This window comes from Conger conger, chromosome 9 (assembly GCF_963514075.1).
Source record: "Conger conger chromosome 9, fConCon1.1, whole genome shotgun sequence".
NCBI lineage: Eukaryota > Metazoa > Chordata > Actinopteri > Anguilliformes > Congridae > Conger > Conger conger.
Genome location: NC_083768.1, coordinates 55,934,174 through 55,948,700, shown reverse-complemented (window position 1 = coordinate 55,948,700; position 14,527 = coordinate 55,934,174). Strand labels below are relative to the sequence as shown.

Sequence of the window (14,527 nt, the reverse complement as noted above, 5' to 3'; positions counted from 1 at the left end):
TACAAGCGTAGATAGAACTTTATTTATAAAGCACTTTTCCAAACAAGTTATAAAGTGCTTTCGAGAAACAAGTATAAAATCAAGATAAAATAAAACACACAAAAATATATCGTTTCAATTTAAGATCAATTTAAAAACACAAATAAATGCGGTGAATAAAAGTCGTAGAAGTAGGTAAAAAATGCAACTGTATAAAAAAATGCAAGTTGAAAAAAGTGGGTTTTAAAAAGTATTTAAAACGTATGCCAAACGTAAGCTAAACATTTCAGCTGAGTCTGTATCCCTTACAAGCATTACATTACACTACATTTTATTTAGCAGAGGCTTTTAGCCAAAGTGACGTACAGAAAAAGTACATACCAAGGTAATGGAACAAACTACAGAACAGGTTGGATAAGGCACAATTCACGTAGGATCGGTTGTAAAGCCATGAACATAAGTGTAGTACGCAAGGTAGATAGGCCAGGTGTGTACGTGATAAGATCAGGAACTACAGCACTGAGACAAAAACACATGAAAAAGCCCTGGATTAAAGTACAAAATACAACAAGGGAAAGGTTGGGGAATGGGGCATGATGGGAAAACGCTGATGTTTCCTTGAAGGGTTGTGCTTGGAATGCAGAATCTCACCCTCTCCTTCACACACGCACAAACACGCACGCACACACATACACACACAGGACCTTGTGCTCTGATTAAAGGCAGCAAATTCCACTTTCTGGCCTCTTGGCGCCCCCCAGTGGTCACAGAAGTGGGACGCTGGGCAGGTCTGCGATTCCACAGATGTTTCCACGGTTACGGGCGATCCGCATATAACCTTGTTCTCCCCAGTTCTGTCCCCAGCTGTTCAGCAGGAGAAAAAAATGGGGTAAAATGTACACTCAGTGAGCACTTTGTTACGTAGACCTGCATATGTCATCAGCCAATCATGTGGCAGCAACTAAATGCATAAAAACATGCAGACATGGTCAAGAGGTTCAGCTGTTTTTCAGGCCAAATGTCAGAATGGGGGAGAAATGTGATCTAAGTGGAATGATTATTGGTAACATCCAGTGAGCAGCAGTTCTGCAGACAGAAACGCATTGTTAATGAGAGAGGTCAGAGGAGAAGGGCCAGGCTGGTCAAAGCTCACAGGAAGGTGACAGGCATGCAAATAACCACACATTACAACAGTGGTGTGCGGAAGAGCTAGAGGTCAACCCTCTAAGTGGATAGGCTACAGCAGCAGAAGTCTAATAAATACCGAATAAAGTGCGCACTGAGTGTATTTCTTTTCCTGGAACAGGATTTGTCATGGAGCGGACAGCTCACCTGTTCTTAATGATCCAGAACTTCTCGCATTTCCAGGTGGCACCATAGCCCACCACCAGCATAGCATGGTTGGCGGCGTTCTTGCTGCAGTCGCGGCTGGAGTAAACGCCTACAGAGAAGACCAAGGAACACATGAGCGCCCGCCGGATGTGATGAACTGGAACGACACTCACTGCTGAAAAAACACAGCTCAAGCTAGGTTTTTGAACAGATGGCTCACTGGTTGACCAGTTCAAACCAGCTCCGTGCTCAACATGGCTTGACCAGCTGAAGCTATGTTTCAAAACAGCTGGTAGCTGGTCATGTCAAGTATGGATTTACCGGTATGGCTTTCACTGGCAGTCATTACCCAATCGCAGGATATCAGCAGGCAGTGTGTGCTCTAAACCTAGAGGTGGAACAATCCAGGTTCAGAAAGTAAAAGTCCTCCCCTGTTTTGTTACAGTCACCTGGATTTGCTAATAAACGCAATGCTTCACCCATGAGGAAAACTAATGAGTGAGCTGGTTGAGCTCATGGGTGGAGGAAACACACAGCAGGATTTTTACTGCACTGGGTTCATTCCAATAGTTTATTTTTACCTCCTTGCATTTTTACTTTTACTTGGCTCCTCCGAGGAAAGGAGCCAAGGAAAGGATGTGAGGACGAAGGCAGGAATGTCCTTATTCAATCAAGCATCAGTTTGGAGCCATGTCAATCACAGACGTGATAGACAGGGAGAGGTGGATCCATAGGCCAATCGTTAATTCATCACACGTCCCAAAAAAAGGATTCATCGGGGCTCATTACCATCAGCTGTTTTATCCATCTTTGTTCCCTCTTCCCAGGACTGACCCGGAAAGCGATGGAGGTCTTAAGGACATTCCAACCCATGAAATGCTCCTTCAAGGAGCTAGAAGCAAGGAGCTAGGAGGCTCCCGAAGGACTCTCGCATAAACAAAAGACGCACAAACGCATCCCTTTGCCAAAGTATTTTTTCCAGAAATTGTGATGTACGAACGATCGAACCCCGGCTCCACCTCTCGTCTGCCAAATTTGTGTTTTTAAAAAAAATCTTAATTTATTTAAGATTTTTCCCTTTTCCTCCCAATTTAGCAGCCAATTGCGCCCTCCTCTATTCCAATCAGAGCGAGTGTTACACCGTCCACAGGCGACACGCCTTCTTCAAGACGTCTCATCTCTCCAATCGTGTCCGTGATTCCGAGGTGCCCGAGGCGCTTATTGTGCGGCGATCAGCTGACCCGGCCCAGTCCCTCCCTCTGGAGCTGCGAGCCGACTAACGCCGCTCCACGTGAGCCGGCCAAACGTGGCTTTTTGGCAGGACCGGGAATCGAAACCCCGGTCCCCGGTGTGCGGCCGCGGCGAACTGCAACCGCGAGTCTGCTGCATCTTTAGCCTGTCGCGGCACCGCGCCGGGAACTCACCGCCCCGGTAATACTGGAAGCTGTGGAGGCCGGCGTTGATTTGCACAGCGATTGGCCCGTAGTTGGCCACTGCTGCCTTCAGGGCCCTCTCGTCCCCCCTGGGGAACACCTTGTAGCCCCAGATCTGGGCCACCTGGTCCGATTTGTTGTAGGCGCAGGCCTCGTCCTGGGGAGACATACACACACACACACACACACACACACACACACGACACAAAACCAGGCTTTGAAGCTCATTTCCTGGTCTTGTTGAGAGACGTTGCTCATGAACACCGGTGCGGTTGGCTCCAGTATTGATGCATCAGCCACCCCCTTCCAATGCAAGTCAACGATGACAATACGGGGGAAAAATACGACAAATATGGACTCCAATTCGACAAAATTTCATGCCCATATTTGGGTCTTCTCGTGCCAATGCAGTCTGCAGTCTGCAGTCTGACTCTAATTTGGTTTGGTATTTTCTGAGAAACCCGATGAAGAGGAGTTTTCTGGAATGTTTTGCAGTGTTCTAGAATTGCACCGCTTTCAGTCACGAATACTGATTGTGAAATTTGTAATCTCAGTTAGAAAAACCTGTTTGGCTTGTTTGGTGTGTGTGTGTGTGTATGTGTGTGTGTGTGTATACATGTGTGTATGTGTGGTGTGTGTGTGTGTGTGTGTATATGTGTGTGTGTATACATGTGTGTATGTGTGGTGTGTGTGTGTGTGTGTGTGTATACGTGTGTGTGTGTGTGTGTGTGAGTATGTGTGTGTGTGTGTGTGTGTGTGTGTGAGTATGTATGTACATGTGTACATGTGTATATGTGTGAGTGTGTGTGTGTGAGTGTGTGTGAGCGTGAGCGTGAGCATGAGTGTGTGTGAGTTTGCGTGAGAGTGTGTGTGTGTGTGTGGTGTGTGTGTGAGATAGTGTGAGTGTGTGAGTGTGTGTGTGTGTGATGTGTGTGTGTGATGTGTGTGTGAGATAGTGTGTGTGTGTGTGTGCCTGTGTGAGCGTGAGTGTGTGTGAGTGTGTGAGTGTGTGTGAGCGTGAGTGTGTGTGTGTGTGTGTGAGTTTGCGTGAGTGTGTGTGTGTGTGTGTGGTGTGTGTGTGAGATAGTGTGAGTGTGTGAGTGTGTGTGTGTGTGTGGTGTGTGTGTGAGCGTGAGTGAGCGTGAGTGTGTGTGTGTTGTATGAGGAAGAGGGATTTCCATACCACGTGCACATAAGGGTAGGTCCTCTCAGAGTCGATGCCGTTCTGCTTCATGTACTCGTAGGCGTCGATCATGTGGCCTCCTTTGCAGCCGCAGTTTGAGGAGCAGTCCACCAGGTTCTGGGGGCTGAGGGACACCAGCTTCCTCCGGGCCTTCATCAGCTGGCCCTCCAGGGCCCCCGCCGCGCTGAAGGCCCAGCACGAGAGGCAGGAGCCCTGGAGGGGGAGCCCAAAAGCTGTCATACCACGCCGGGCCACCAGCAGAGGGCGGTAGTGCTCCTTGTGTCTGAACTCCTTCCTTCACGTCCGCTCCTGTGACCTTGCGCGTTCCAGTCATCTACCTTTACCGCTGTGCTACAGGCCACCCCTGCTGACCCTGCTGACCCTGCTGCCCTGTGGGTGCTGTGACGGGCAGAGCGCTAAGCTAATGTGACCTCTCAATGTTCGCTCAGATAAATCATTGAAATGTACAATGTGCTGGGTCTCTGGTCATGAAGCATGGAGATAGTTCACCTTTAATTACAGACTTCATTAAAACACATGTAATATGGTTTCTGGCTCTTTTGTTATTATCTGCAACCCGTTCCCGGACATCTACCATCACGTAGGTTTTATTTCTACCCTAATCTGGCAGATCCGAATCTACCAATTAGCAGATTAAAGAGATCTCTAGCTATTGAATGAGGTGTGCTTTGCTAGGGTTGGAGGGAAAACCTACAGCAGAGTAGATCTCCAGAACAGGGTTGGGCAGCCCTGCTCTAGCTGTTGAATGAGGTGTGCTTTGTTAGGGTTGGAGTGAAAACCTACAGGACAGTAGATCTCCAGGAACAGGGTTGGGCAGCCCTGCTCTAGCTGTTGAATGAGGTGTGCTTTGTCGGGGTTGGAGTGAAAACCTACTGGATGGTAGATCTCCAGAACAGGGTTGGGCAGCCCTGCTGTACACTGACCTGATTCCTGACTGGCGTGACAAAGCCCATTTTCCGGTAATCGATGGACTTGGGCAGCTTGCCGGGGAACTTGTCGAGGGGGAGGGTGTTGTTTGTCTCTCTGGCCCTCGGGGGCTTGAGGCCGGTCATCTTCGCAGTCACTTCCTCTGTGGTCTGAGGAAGGGGAAGACGTTTCAGGAGGAGGGGACCGCGGTTCGGGTGCCTTCTGTTAGGACGACTGTCACCGGCACCCTCAACCACCGTCATCACGTCTCCCCGGCAACCAGCTCTCTCGTGTTCTAAGTATGGCCACAGCAGGAACTGTCACCATCAGACCTGTTTGTTGGCAGGGTTTCCTTCCTGTGAAGTTAACCATTCTGTAGCCATGGCAATTTAGGAAAGTCCCCTGCACTCTCGTCTGCTGCTGTTAAGGTAAGGCTCAAGCGGAAGGACCAGTAAGCTTTGGGTTACACAAGCCTAGCTAAGCTATATTTCATTCAACTTCTATTTTTCAGTAAGCGATTAGTTGGAGCCTCCATTTTGAGTGTGATATACAAATGTTGAAGTATATATGTGACCCGCCCTAATGAAAGGCCTTCATCAACAAACAAAAAAATGTGGAAGTTATCATCAAGTACATACCACATCCGGTCCAGAGAGACACACAAACACTGATGTCTGATGTTATCTATTTCTCCAGGACTCTCTATCCTCTCTTTCCTTTATCTCATATCTCATACTTTACTTCATAGCACGTGGTGCACGTCAGTGGACTGTAATGTCTGTCCTTTGTCGTGTGTAGCCTTTACCGCGGTTGACTGCATTGACAGTCACGCCAGTAAGGAATGTGACCAGAGAGGAGAGCTGACAGGTGAGGTGAGAAGGAGCTGGGGCCAGGTGGGTCTGTCGTGGGTCTGGTGGTAAGGCTGGGCGGGGTGGTGCCGGATTTGGACAGTTTGGGTCAGGCGGTATGTGTTGGGCGGTATGTGCTGGGCAGTATGGGTCGGGCAGTATGTGTTGGGCAGTATGGGTCAGGCAGTATGTGTTGGGCAGTATGGGTCAGGCAGTATGTGTTGGGCAATATGGGTCAGGCAGTATGTGTTGGGCGGGGTGGGTTGGGTGGGGTGGGTTGGCGGGTGGTGGTAAGGTGGACACTTGCCATGTCTCCCAGGTGGTTCATGCCCAGCTGGTAGGACTGTAGCCCCTGTTCATACTCATGGTTGTGGGCCTGGATCATCAGCATGTTCTTCTCCCAAACTGACCTGCGTATCTCCTCCTCCTGTGGGTTCAAAGGTCAAAGCAACACCAGAGGGTCAGTACGACTGGACGCCCCCGGTCTGCAGTAGAATCTGGCCAGATATTCAGATTACATTACATTACATTATTGGCATTTGGCAGACGCTCTTATCCAGAGCGACGTACAGTTAATGAGACTAAGCAGGAGACAATCCTCCCCTGGAGCAATGCAGGGTTAAGGGCCTTGCTCAAGGGCCCAACGGCTGTGCGGATCTTATTGTGGCTACACCGGGATTAGAGCCACCGACCATGTGTGTCCCAGTCCTTTACCTTAACCACTACACTACAGGCCGCCCTACAGATCTGTTGGCTCTGCAGTGAAATCCATTGTGGAAGTTCAAGAATTCTATTGGCCGTGTCATTGCGCATGCTAATGAAGGGGTGGGGCCTGAAAACAAGCTCCACCACTTCATTTATTATTTTTTTATAGTGTATTCATTTGACTGGGACGATGCACATTAATCGTCACTTCAGTTTCCACATCAAAGCCAGTGTGTCAGAGTTAGCTAAAGGGCTCATCTGTGGCCACAGTCCCTGGGCAGGTTATGACATCAGTACAGCGCTTCAGCAAATACGACAATACAATACGCAATACAATACAGTACGGGATGGCCTTCCGATCCGTTACGTTCCCCTCGAAGGACTGAGGAGACTCCGGGCGGATCGGCCTGGGACCCACGAGTCCGTCCCACTTCAGAAGTATTTTATAGCAGAATCCGTGACGGTCGACTTGCGGAGCCACCTCTCCCCCATCCGCCAGCTGAGACCTGACCGCATGTTCCATTTTCCTGACACACGTCTCTGTGTGGCAGACGCTCTTATCCAGAGCGACGTACAGTTGATTAGACTAAGCAGGAGACAATACTCCCCTTCCAATGCAGGGTCAAGGGCCTTGCTCAAGGCCCAACGGCTGTGCGGATCTTATTGTGGCTACACCGGGGTTAGAACCGCCGACCTTGCGTGTCCCAGTAATTTACCTTAACCACTATGCTACAGGCTGCCCTGTATTCCTCTGGCCTTGTGTATTTTCATTCCTTCTAGATCTGCCCGAGATCTACTCCATTTCCACTGTCCATTGACCTGGGAGTCAGGCGTGAAGACAGTCTGGCCAAATCAGTGGCACTAATTATGCGTGAGAAAAGAAAACCGGCGGTGGGTTTGGATTCGAGGGCCAGGGTTGCCCTACCGTGTCAGCAACCGGTAGTGCTGACACGAGGGGATGGAACTCATGCAGGAGCTGAATATCTGGCCAGAACATTGAATATAAGTGACTCTCTAAACAGGAAAGCCTGCAAACCTCAGATCTACTGCAGCGATAGCATGCTACGAGGCTACAGGCACAACCTTAAATAGCGCCTGGTCCACTGCCTTGTGCGTAACTCATAGCTGAGATTAGGCCAGCGATAATGCACTCAATAAAGGGCATGTTAATTATCCTCCATAATAAGGTTTTCATACTTGCTGAGAAATGGCCATTCCACTATTTTTTGGAGGAATGCTTTTCATCAGTGTTCTAGTACTCCATTGTTTTAGTGATTGTTACATCAGTGTTAGAATGTTCAGACCTACGAACATTCTAATCACACATTTGTGACCTCACACCCTAAGGAGTTAAGGAGGTTTTTGTACTTGCCCAGAATTGTACCAACAGGGTACAACCGAAGCCAAGTGATCTAAGGTGGTGGGGGTGGGGGGGGGGGGGGGGGGGTTGGTCCACGACCCCGAGCCTTCAAATTGGCTGTGGCTCAATTCAAGATTCTATTCCCCCAAATTCAAGGACCCATAAAAATTATGCAGTCGCTTATATCACAAGTGCTGCAGACCATCCAGCCATAAAGCAATATAAAAATGGACTCCATGAAAATTCACTCCTGGGAGAGAGGACCTATAATACAGGATTCGTTTTTAAGGGAATGATTTACGGCAGGGCTTCACAAGTCCGGTCCTGGAGGGCCAGTCCACGTGCCGGTTTTTGTTCCAACCAACTATCTGCACTTTAGTTTTCTGACAGCTCTATAAACCACGCTGGTTCTCGTCTGTACTTCAGTGCAGTAAAATCTTCAGGAAACACAGTCTGTGGGTATAGCTGGTGCGCATACGAAATGTCAGATAAAGACATGACTGAGCTAATAAATTAATTCAGAGCAGAATCCTGAATCCTGAAACATACCGGCCCATGTTGTGTAGCCCAGATTTCCAGAAAAAAGTCTGGACACAAATTTTCAAGGTTCAAGAGGATCATGAAAATCTCTGAACAAAACTGAAGCCCTTAAAAGTGCCTGAGTCAGAAGATTATAGTTCAGGAGGTTTAGAGTTTCAAAGTTTTACAGCCTTGGATTTTTATTGCTAAACTTTTTATTTCTAAACTGGCTTTCTAAGATGTTCAAGGCCCGCACGGACCCTGCAAACTTCACAATGTCACTGTCGTTCAAGCGGTTGTGTAGCGTGAGGTGAACCTCTCAACGGTTGATTGAAGCTCGACATCGCCTTGGCAAACAATCATGATGAAGTGCCCCGGGTCCCAACGAGGAGAGAGATTGACTCACAGAGAGAAAATGGTTCTTGGACAAGACAAACAAAATCCCTTTTCTGGACTCCAGGTCGACACATCACATGCGTGGTGAATATGGCTCCCAATTTCAGCGGACGTGCTCTACAGAAGGTTCTGTCTCTATGGATACCACCAGCCATGTGTCGCTCGAATCCTTCATTTAATTTATTGGCGCTGAACCTAAAATTTAACTTTTAAAAATATACCTAATGCCATGCATCAGCGACCTCCAATGAACCCGACAGTACAGCGTAATGAAGCTCCAGTCTGCCAGTCTGATGAATGCTGTCAGAACAGAGCCGTGGCCTGTCGTGATTCAAATTTGTGCCAAGCTCAGCACCTTCCCTTTCAGACCACACCTGGGCACACGACAGACGACTGACGCAGAGCCAGGAGCAGGCGTTAAAAACCGTTCCTGGAGATCTCCCGTCTCCTGTGATCTCCTGTCACTCCAACCCTAACAAAGCACCCCCTCCCCTCATTCAACAGCTAGAGCAGGGCTGCCCAACCCTGTTCCTGGAGACCTACCGTCCCGTAGGTTTTTCACTCCAGCTCCTTTCCAATCATGAAAAGCATTAATTTGACAGATGTGTTGTGGACTTGTGTGTTAACTTTATATTGCAATGTGCATTTTCATGAAAGGAACAAATAAAAATGAAATGAAATGAAAATGAAATGTAACCGGTGATAAATTGCCTGAGTCCGAGGTTGGATTTGAACCCCGGCCTTCTCACGAACTCGCCTCTAGCCAAGGGCAACAACGTTCTTTTGAATTTGAGGGTTACGTCATCGGGGAGTGTTGTCGCGCTAACCTGCTACCAACCTTCGCTTTCACTGCACCATCCGTGCTTACTAGCGAACTAGCTAGTAACTAACTGAGCTAACCACACTACACTAACACCATCCTAGCAGTGGGTTAAACATTAGGGTTGAAGCTGCAGGACAGTAGATCTCTGGGCATGGGGTTGGGCAGCCCTGCAGAAACGTTCATCAGCTCTTCGGTGGCAGTGGACTTCTTTCTTTTTCTTCACTATTTCTTTGTTTTTTAATCCACCTTAGTTTATTTAACGTAGAAATAGATTTTGTTTACCTTTGTAAGGTTATTCTTATTTTTGAATATTTTGTCATCACTTTTTCTGAAAGTTTGTCTTTATTCTTGTCTCAAAAGTTTAAGTCTCTGTTAAAATGATTATTTTGTGTTAATCAGTGCTTTTTAAAAAAAGAAAAAGAATTTTAAAATGTAAATAAATTATAACCAATAAAACAACCTCTTCGGTGGCAGTGAGACCTACCCGGCTGCTGTACTCCTTCCCGTAGGTGGTCTTCCAGAGCTCCCAGTCTGCCTTGGACGACAGCCTCTCAGGGGGGAAGGCCATCGTCGTGACCAGCAGTGCCATGACACCTCCAAACCAAAGCATTCTGGGAGATGGTGTGACAGGAAGTGGGGCGAGGGAAACACTGGAGGAGATTATGCCAGACGGGACAAAATAGTTGGTTGTGTCAATGAGCCTCGTGCCACCTGGTGAAACCCGTGCCCTGGGAAAGGAGATGGTTGTAAGTAGTTGAAAGTAGTGTCCAGTGCTGAGCTACTAATGCTTATAACCCCGGTCACTGGGATGCAGTTATAGAGTCCCCTCCAAAGGTATTGGAACAGCAAGGCTAATTCTATTTTTGCAACACACCAAATACATTTGGGGCTGAGATAAAAAGATAAGCACAAGTTCAGAATTTCATTTTTTTTTTTGTCGTGGCATTCACGCCTTGATGTGTTAACCACTTAGAACATAGCACCTTTGGTATCAGACCACCCAATTTTTAGGTGAGCAAAAGTATTGGAACTGAGAGTATTTAAGTAAATGAAAGTAAATAAGACTGAAAATTTGGTAGCATATCCCTTGCTTGCAATAATTGCATCAAGCCTGCAATCCATTGACATCAACAAACTGTTGAATTCTTCTTCTCTGATGCTTTTCCAGGCAGCCTCTTTCAGTCGTTGTTTGTTCAGAGGGGTTTTTCATCATCAATCACCTCTTCAGGAGGTGATATGCTTGCTCAATTGAGTTGAGATCTGGTGATTGACTTGGCCAGTCTAAAATCTTCCACTTTTTCTCCCTAATGAAGGTTGTCGTCAAATGTGAAGCATACGTACATCAAAGGAAGAGATTGTCAGATTATTAAAACTTTTTTTAAAATGTATAACATATAATAAGAACGTAACTGACCAGGAGATGTTTAGCAATGTGTTAAGCTTTGTCTTGTTCATGGCTCTTCCGGACCAGAATATAATTGCAAATAAAAACGTATTATTCACCAGCCCTGGACTTTGACTCTTTTACCCGAGAGCCGACCTGCCAGTGACTGATATATTGGAGTTCTCTTCACAGCTCTCACACTTGTTTGGGCTGTTGTTTTCCTTGGTCGACATGTTTGATGTCTGTTGCTCAGTATGCCAGCAGTTTATTTCTTGTTCAGGACAAGTTGTTGTACAAGCTATCCCCAATGCATGTGCAATGGCCCTGATCTATTTCCCCTCTTTTCTAAGCTCTTCTCCCAAAGACAGCTCTCTGGTCTTCATGTTGGTTTATCTTTTCAAACACAAATACAGTCCTCACAGGCAAAAACCCAAGGCTAAAACCAAGGGGAGAAATTCAGAACTATTCATTGTTTAACTAATCAATTGAGCAGGACACATCTGTGCAACAAGAAACACCTGTCAGTCACATGTACCAATACTTTTGCTCACCTAAAAATAGGGTGGTCTGATACAAAAGGTGACATGTTTTAAGTTGTTAAACAAATCTAGATTTAAAGAAATATCAGGAAATAAAAGCAGAAATTGGGATCTGTCATCTCATGTACATCTTTTGACCTGAAACTCAATCATCTTCAGTGTATTGACCTTGCTGTTCCAATATTTCTGGAGTGGACAGTAGCTATATACAAGCATTACACTGGTGGTAACCAACTCTGTTCCTGGAGATATATCATCCTGCTGGTTTTCATTTCAACCCTAATTTGGCACACTTGATTCCACTAATTAGCAGCTGAACAATTATATTGGTGTTGAATGAGGTGCGCTTTGTTAGGGCTGTAGTGAAAACCTGCAGGACAGTAGATTGAACTTGTTTAGTCTTTGTCAGGAGTTTCATCAACACTCAAAATTTCAGTCTGAAAAGTTTATCACTCTGAAAAGGCAAATATTTGTATGATGCAGCCGACCTGACGGTGAATTTATTACGGGATTTATGACTCAAACATTAGCATTTTTTATTGAATTTTCAAAGTTTCGGGAAGAAATTCCGAGGGTTTAGAACACGTAGAAGCGTTTCCCTGTCAGCGGCAGCGTGTAAAATACTGGATTCGTAAACAGTAACGTGGGCACATTCACATGACTTATGAAGCGATCGTACGAAGCAGATATTACCCTGATCGCTCATTTACTGTGTATGACCAATATCACCAGCATTTATTGATCGCTAAACAAAATAAGATGTCTGCATTAGGCTTGTGTATTTAAATAAAAAAAACAAGACTAGCAAGAAAAACAACGAACCGTATCATGAAATCGAAAGTTAAATCGACAAGCTTGGAATGAAATGATCATTAAAATATTCGTTAGTTCGTCAAACGAAACGAAAAGTCTATGATGCTTTGAGTTTACCTGAATTCCAGCCAGTCGTTAACGTGGATATCGCTTCAGTTGGTGAGAGAGACAGAGTACATGGCATACACACCTCGCAGTGTCGATTAACGCCTTCCGCGGATCTTATTATATCTGCACCGCCCGCGCATCTCGTGACCGAGGTGTTTCAACTTGTTGCGGTTCACGAGGAGAAATAATATACTGTGTAAGTGTAGCCTGCCTGTGTAAGTATATATAATAAATATACGAATAAATTATCAAGCATAGCCCATTGACAGTGCAGGCCGTACGTTTTGGTTGTTTTCGCTCTGCACTCCAGAAAACAAATAGTTGGAATAAAACATTCTGTTTTCTGTTTCTGTCCTAAAAACCACCTCCTAATGTAATAAAGTTATAGATAAAAACAGAAAATGGTTTGAGAAATTTTTATCTCTAAGCGCCAGCGGGTCAAATTTACCCACTATATGAAGCATTCATTTTGGCGTGTATAAACAGATATGTGCATTTCTTATCGCGTGGTTTGTGTTTATCCGTTTTAGTTGCCACGCAATACAATATATTTGATTGTTCCATTTTATTTTCCCATTTCAATATCCCATTTACATTGTTCTCGTGCCTTTGAAGTCGTGTAGCCTATTTAGGAATAGCGCGTGTTCTTTGACGGGCCTCTATTGCTGCCTGGTTAGCTCATTATAAAATAAAATACATAGGCCCCAAAAACATATAAATATTACAATAGACGGATAAATGGATAGACGAAAAAGATTCGTGGCACATTCGCATTGCTGAATGCTGAAGTGTTGGGGAGTCTGGCGGTGGGGAGGCCTCCGGGTTGAGCGATGTGTGGTGGGTCGGTGAGGAAGATGCATCGGATGGATCATCTGACAACGAGCCAGAGCCTCAGTGGAAAGAATCGACATGGTCGGATCAAGCTATGCCTGCAGTGTCAACTATGGGCATGCGTATAGTACTTGCGCAAGGTAGGCATAAACGTGGCACACTCACTCTCGTTGTGCCTACCTAGTTATCGATAAGGTAAATCTCAATAATTAAATTGCTCTATTTTCGTTTTGTCGTTCCTATTTTCAAGCTGCAATATTTCCCCTTTTGTTGCCACCAGTTGTACCGGAATTCCAAAGAGCAATTTCAGTTTCACAAGATTGTGTCGCGGGTGAGGTTTTCAACCCTGGCCTAACACATATTTGCTGAACGAACGCGTTACGAGTCAGCGAAAGACGACCTCGCCTTTCGCCGAGGGCAACGACGTTTTTTTTAACCTGCCACGAGCCTTCGCTTTCAGTTCACTTCACCGTGCTTACTAGCGAACGAGCCGAGCTAACCCGGCTACACTTGCACAGTGCCTATCTATCACAATGTGTCGAGTAAGGAGCCACGTAATATTGTGGCGTTATTAAATGTAGACTGTGGGTATGGCAAGCCGTTTTTACATTTAATCGTTTTTTCTTGATATCAAAATTCGTTGAAATTTGACATCCGGTTTTTAGCGAACTTGTTTCTTCCCAAATGAGAAAGCGTTACGCCCTTCTCTTGGTTAGGGTTTAGGCTACGCGCTTACCTACAACAGTCTAATTAGGATTCTCTCCGTCGTCCACTGCACTGGTCTTTCATTGGCCTACCATGTCCTTTGCCATTTCTGAGCTCACCACTGTCTTGCCTCATAACACTCGGGGCGGTCTGTAGCGTAGCGGTTAAGGTAGATGAGTGGGACCCGCAAGGCCGGTGGTTCGATCCCCGCTGTAGCTACAATAAGATCCGCACAGCCTTTGGGCCCTGCATTGCATTGCTCCTGGGGAGCATTGTCTCCTGCTTAGTATAATCGACTGTATGTCGCTCTGGATAAGAGCTTCTGCCCAATGCCATTAATGTAATAACAATTTGACCAGGCAATTGTTCACTGACTCTTGATCCGCTAAAATTGGGGGGGGACTATGTATGACAACAGCTACAATCCCTACACCCAATATTAAGCCTCACTTTAACTTTAACACCAAAGGCAAAGGCAAAACCAACAGAATCTCAAAGTCCAAAGCAGAACATCAGATCTTGTCTAGTGAGCTAGAAAAAGAAGGCCTCTGTATGAACAAAGTTTCACCACTTTTCTGAAATTTGGTCCAGAACAGCTCAATGTTGAACGCATTTTAGTGTCAATCATTCCCTGAGTATATG

The 14,527-nt window shown here is 46.1% G+C and overlaps 1 protein-coding gene across 1 annotated transcript; it reads right to left on the bottom strand.

Moving 5' to 3' along the window:
• On the bottom strand, positions 1-12,476 carry LOC133136640 (cathepsin K-like). The gene is made up of 8 exons (XM_061254285.1): positions 12,359-12,476; positions 9,990-10,233; positions 6,010-6,129; positions 4,872-5,024; positions 3,928-4,140; positions 2,736-2,901; positions 1,312-1,420; positions 1-843 (listed from the first exon to the last, which is right to left on the bottom strand). Exons 2-8 carry the CDS (start codon positions 10,113-10,115, stop codon positions 744-746), a joined length of 987 nt encoding a protein of 328 aa, XP_061110269.1. The 5' UTR covers positions 10,116-10,233; positions 12,359-12,476; the 3' UTR covers positions 1-743.
• Between the last annotated feature and the right edge of the window lie 2,051 nt (positions 12,477-14,527).

Bases quoted from the DNA above. Each gene is read 5' to 3' on its own strand.
- LOC133136640 (XM_061254285.1), bottom strand. From the start codon at position 10,115: ATGCTTTGGTTTGGAGGTGTCATGGCACTGCTGGTCACGACGATGGCC. The intron at 1,421-2,735 runs GTGAGTTCCCGG...TCTTCTCTGTAG, and splicing joins CTTCCAGTATTACCGGGGCG to GCGTTTACTCCAGCCGCGAC. The intron at 844-1,311 runs GTGAGCTGTCCG...CCTGCTGAACAG, and splicing joins TTCTGGATCATTAAGAACAG to CTGGGGACAGAACTGGGGAG.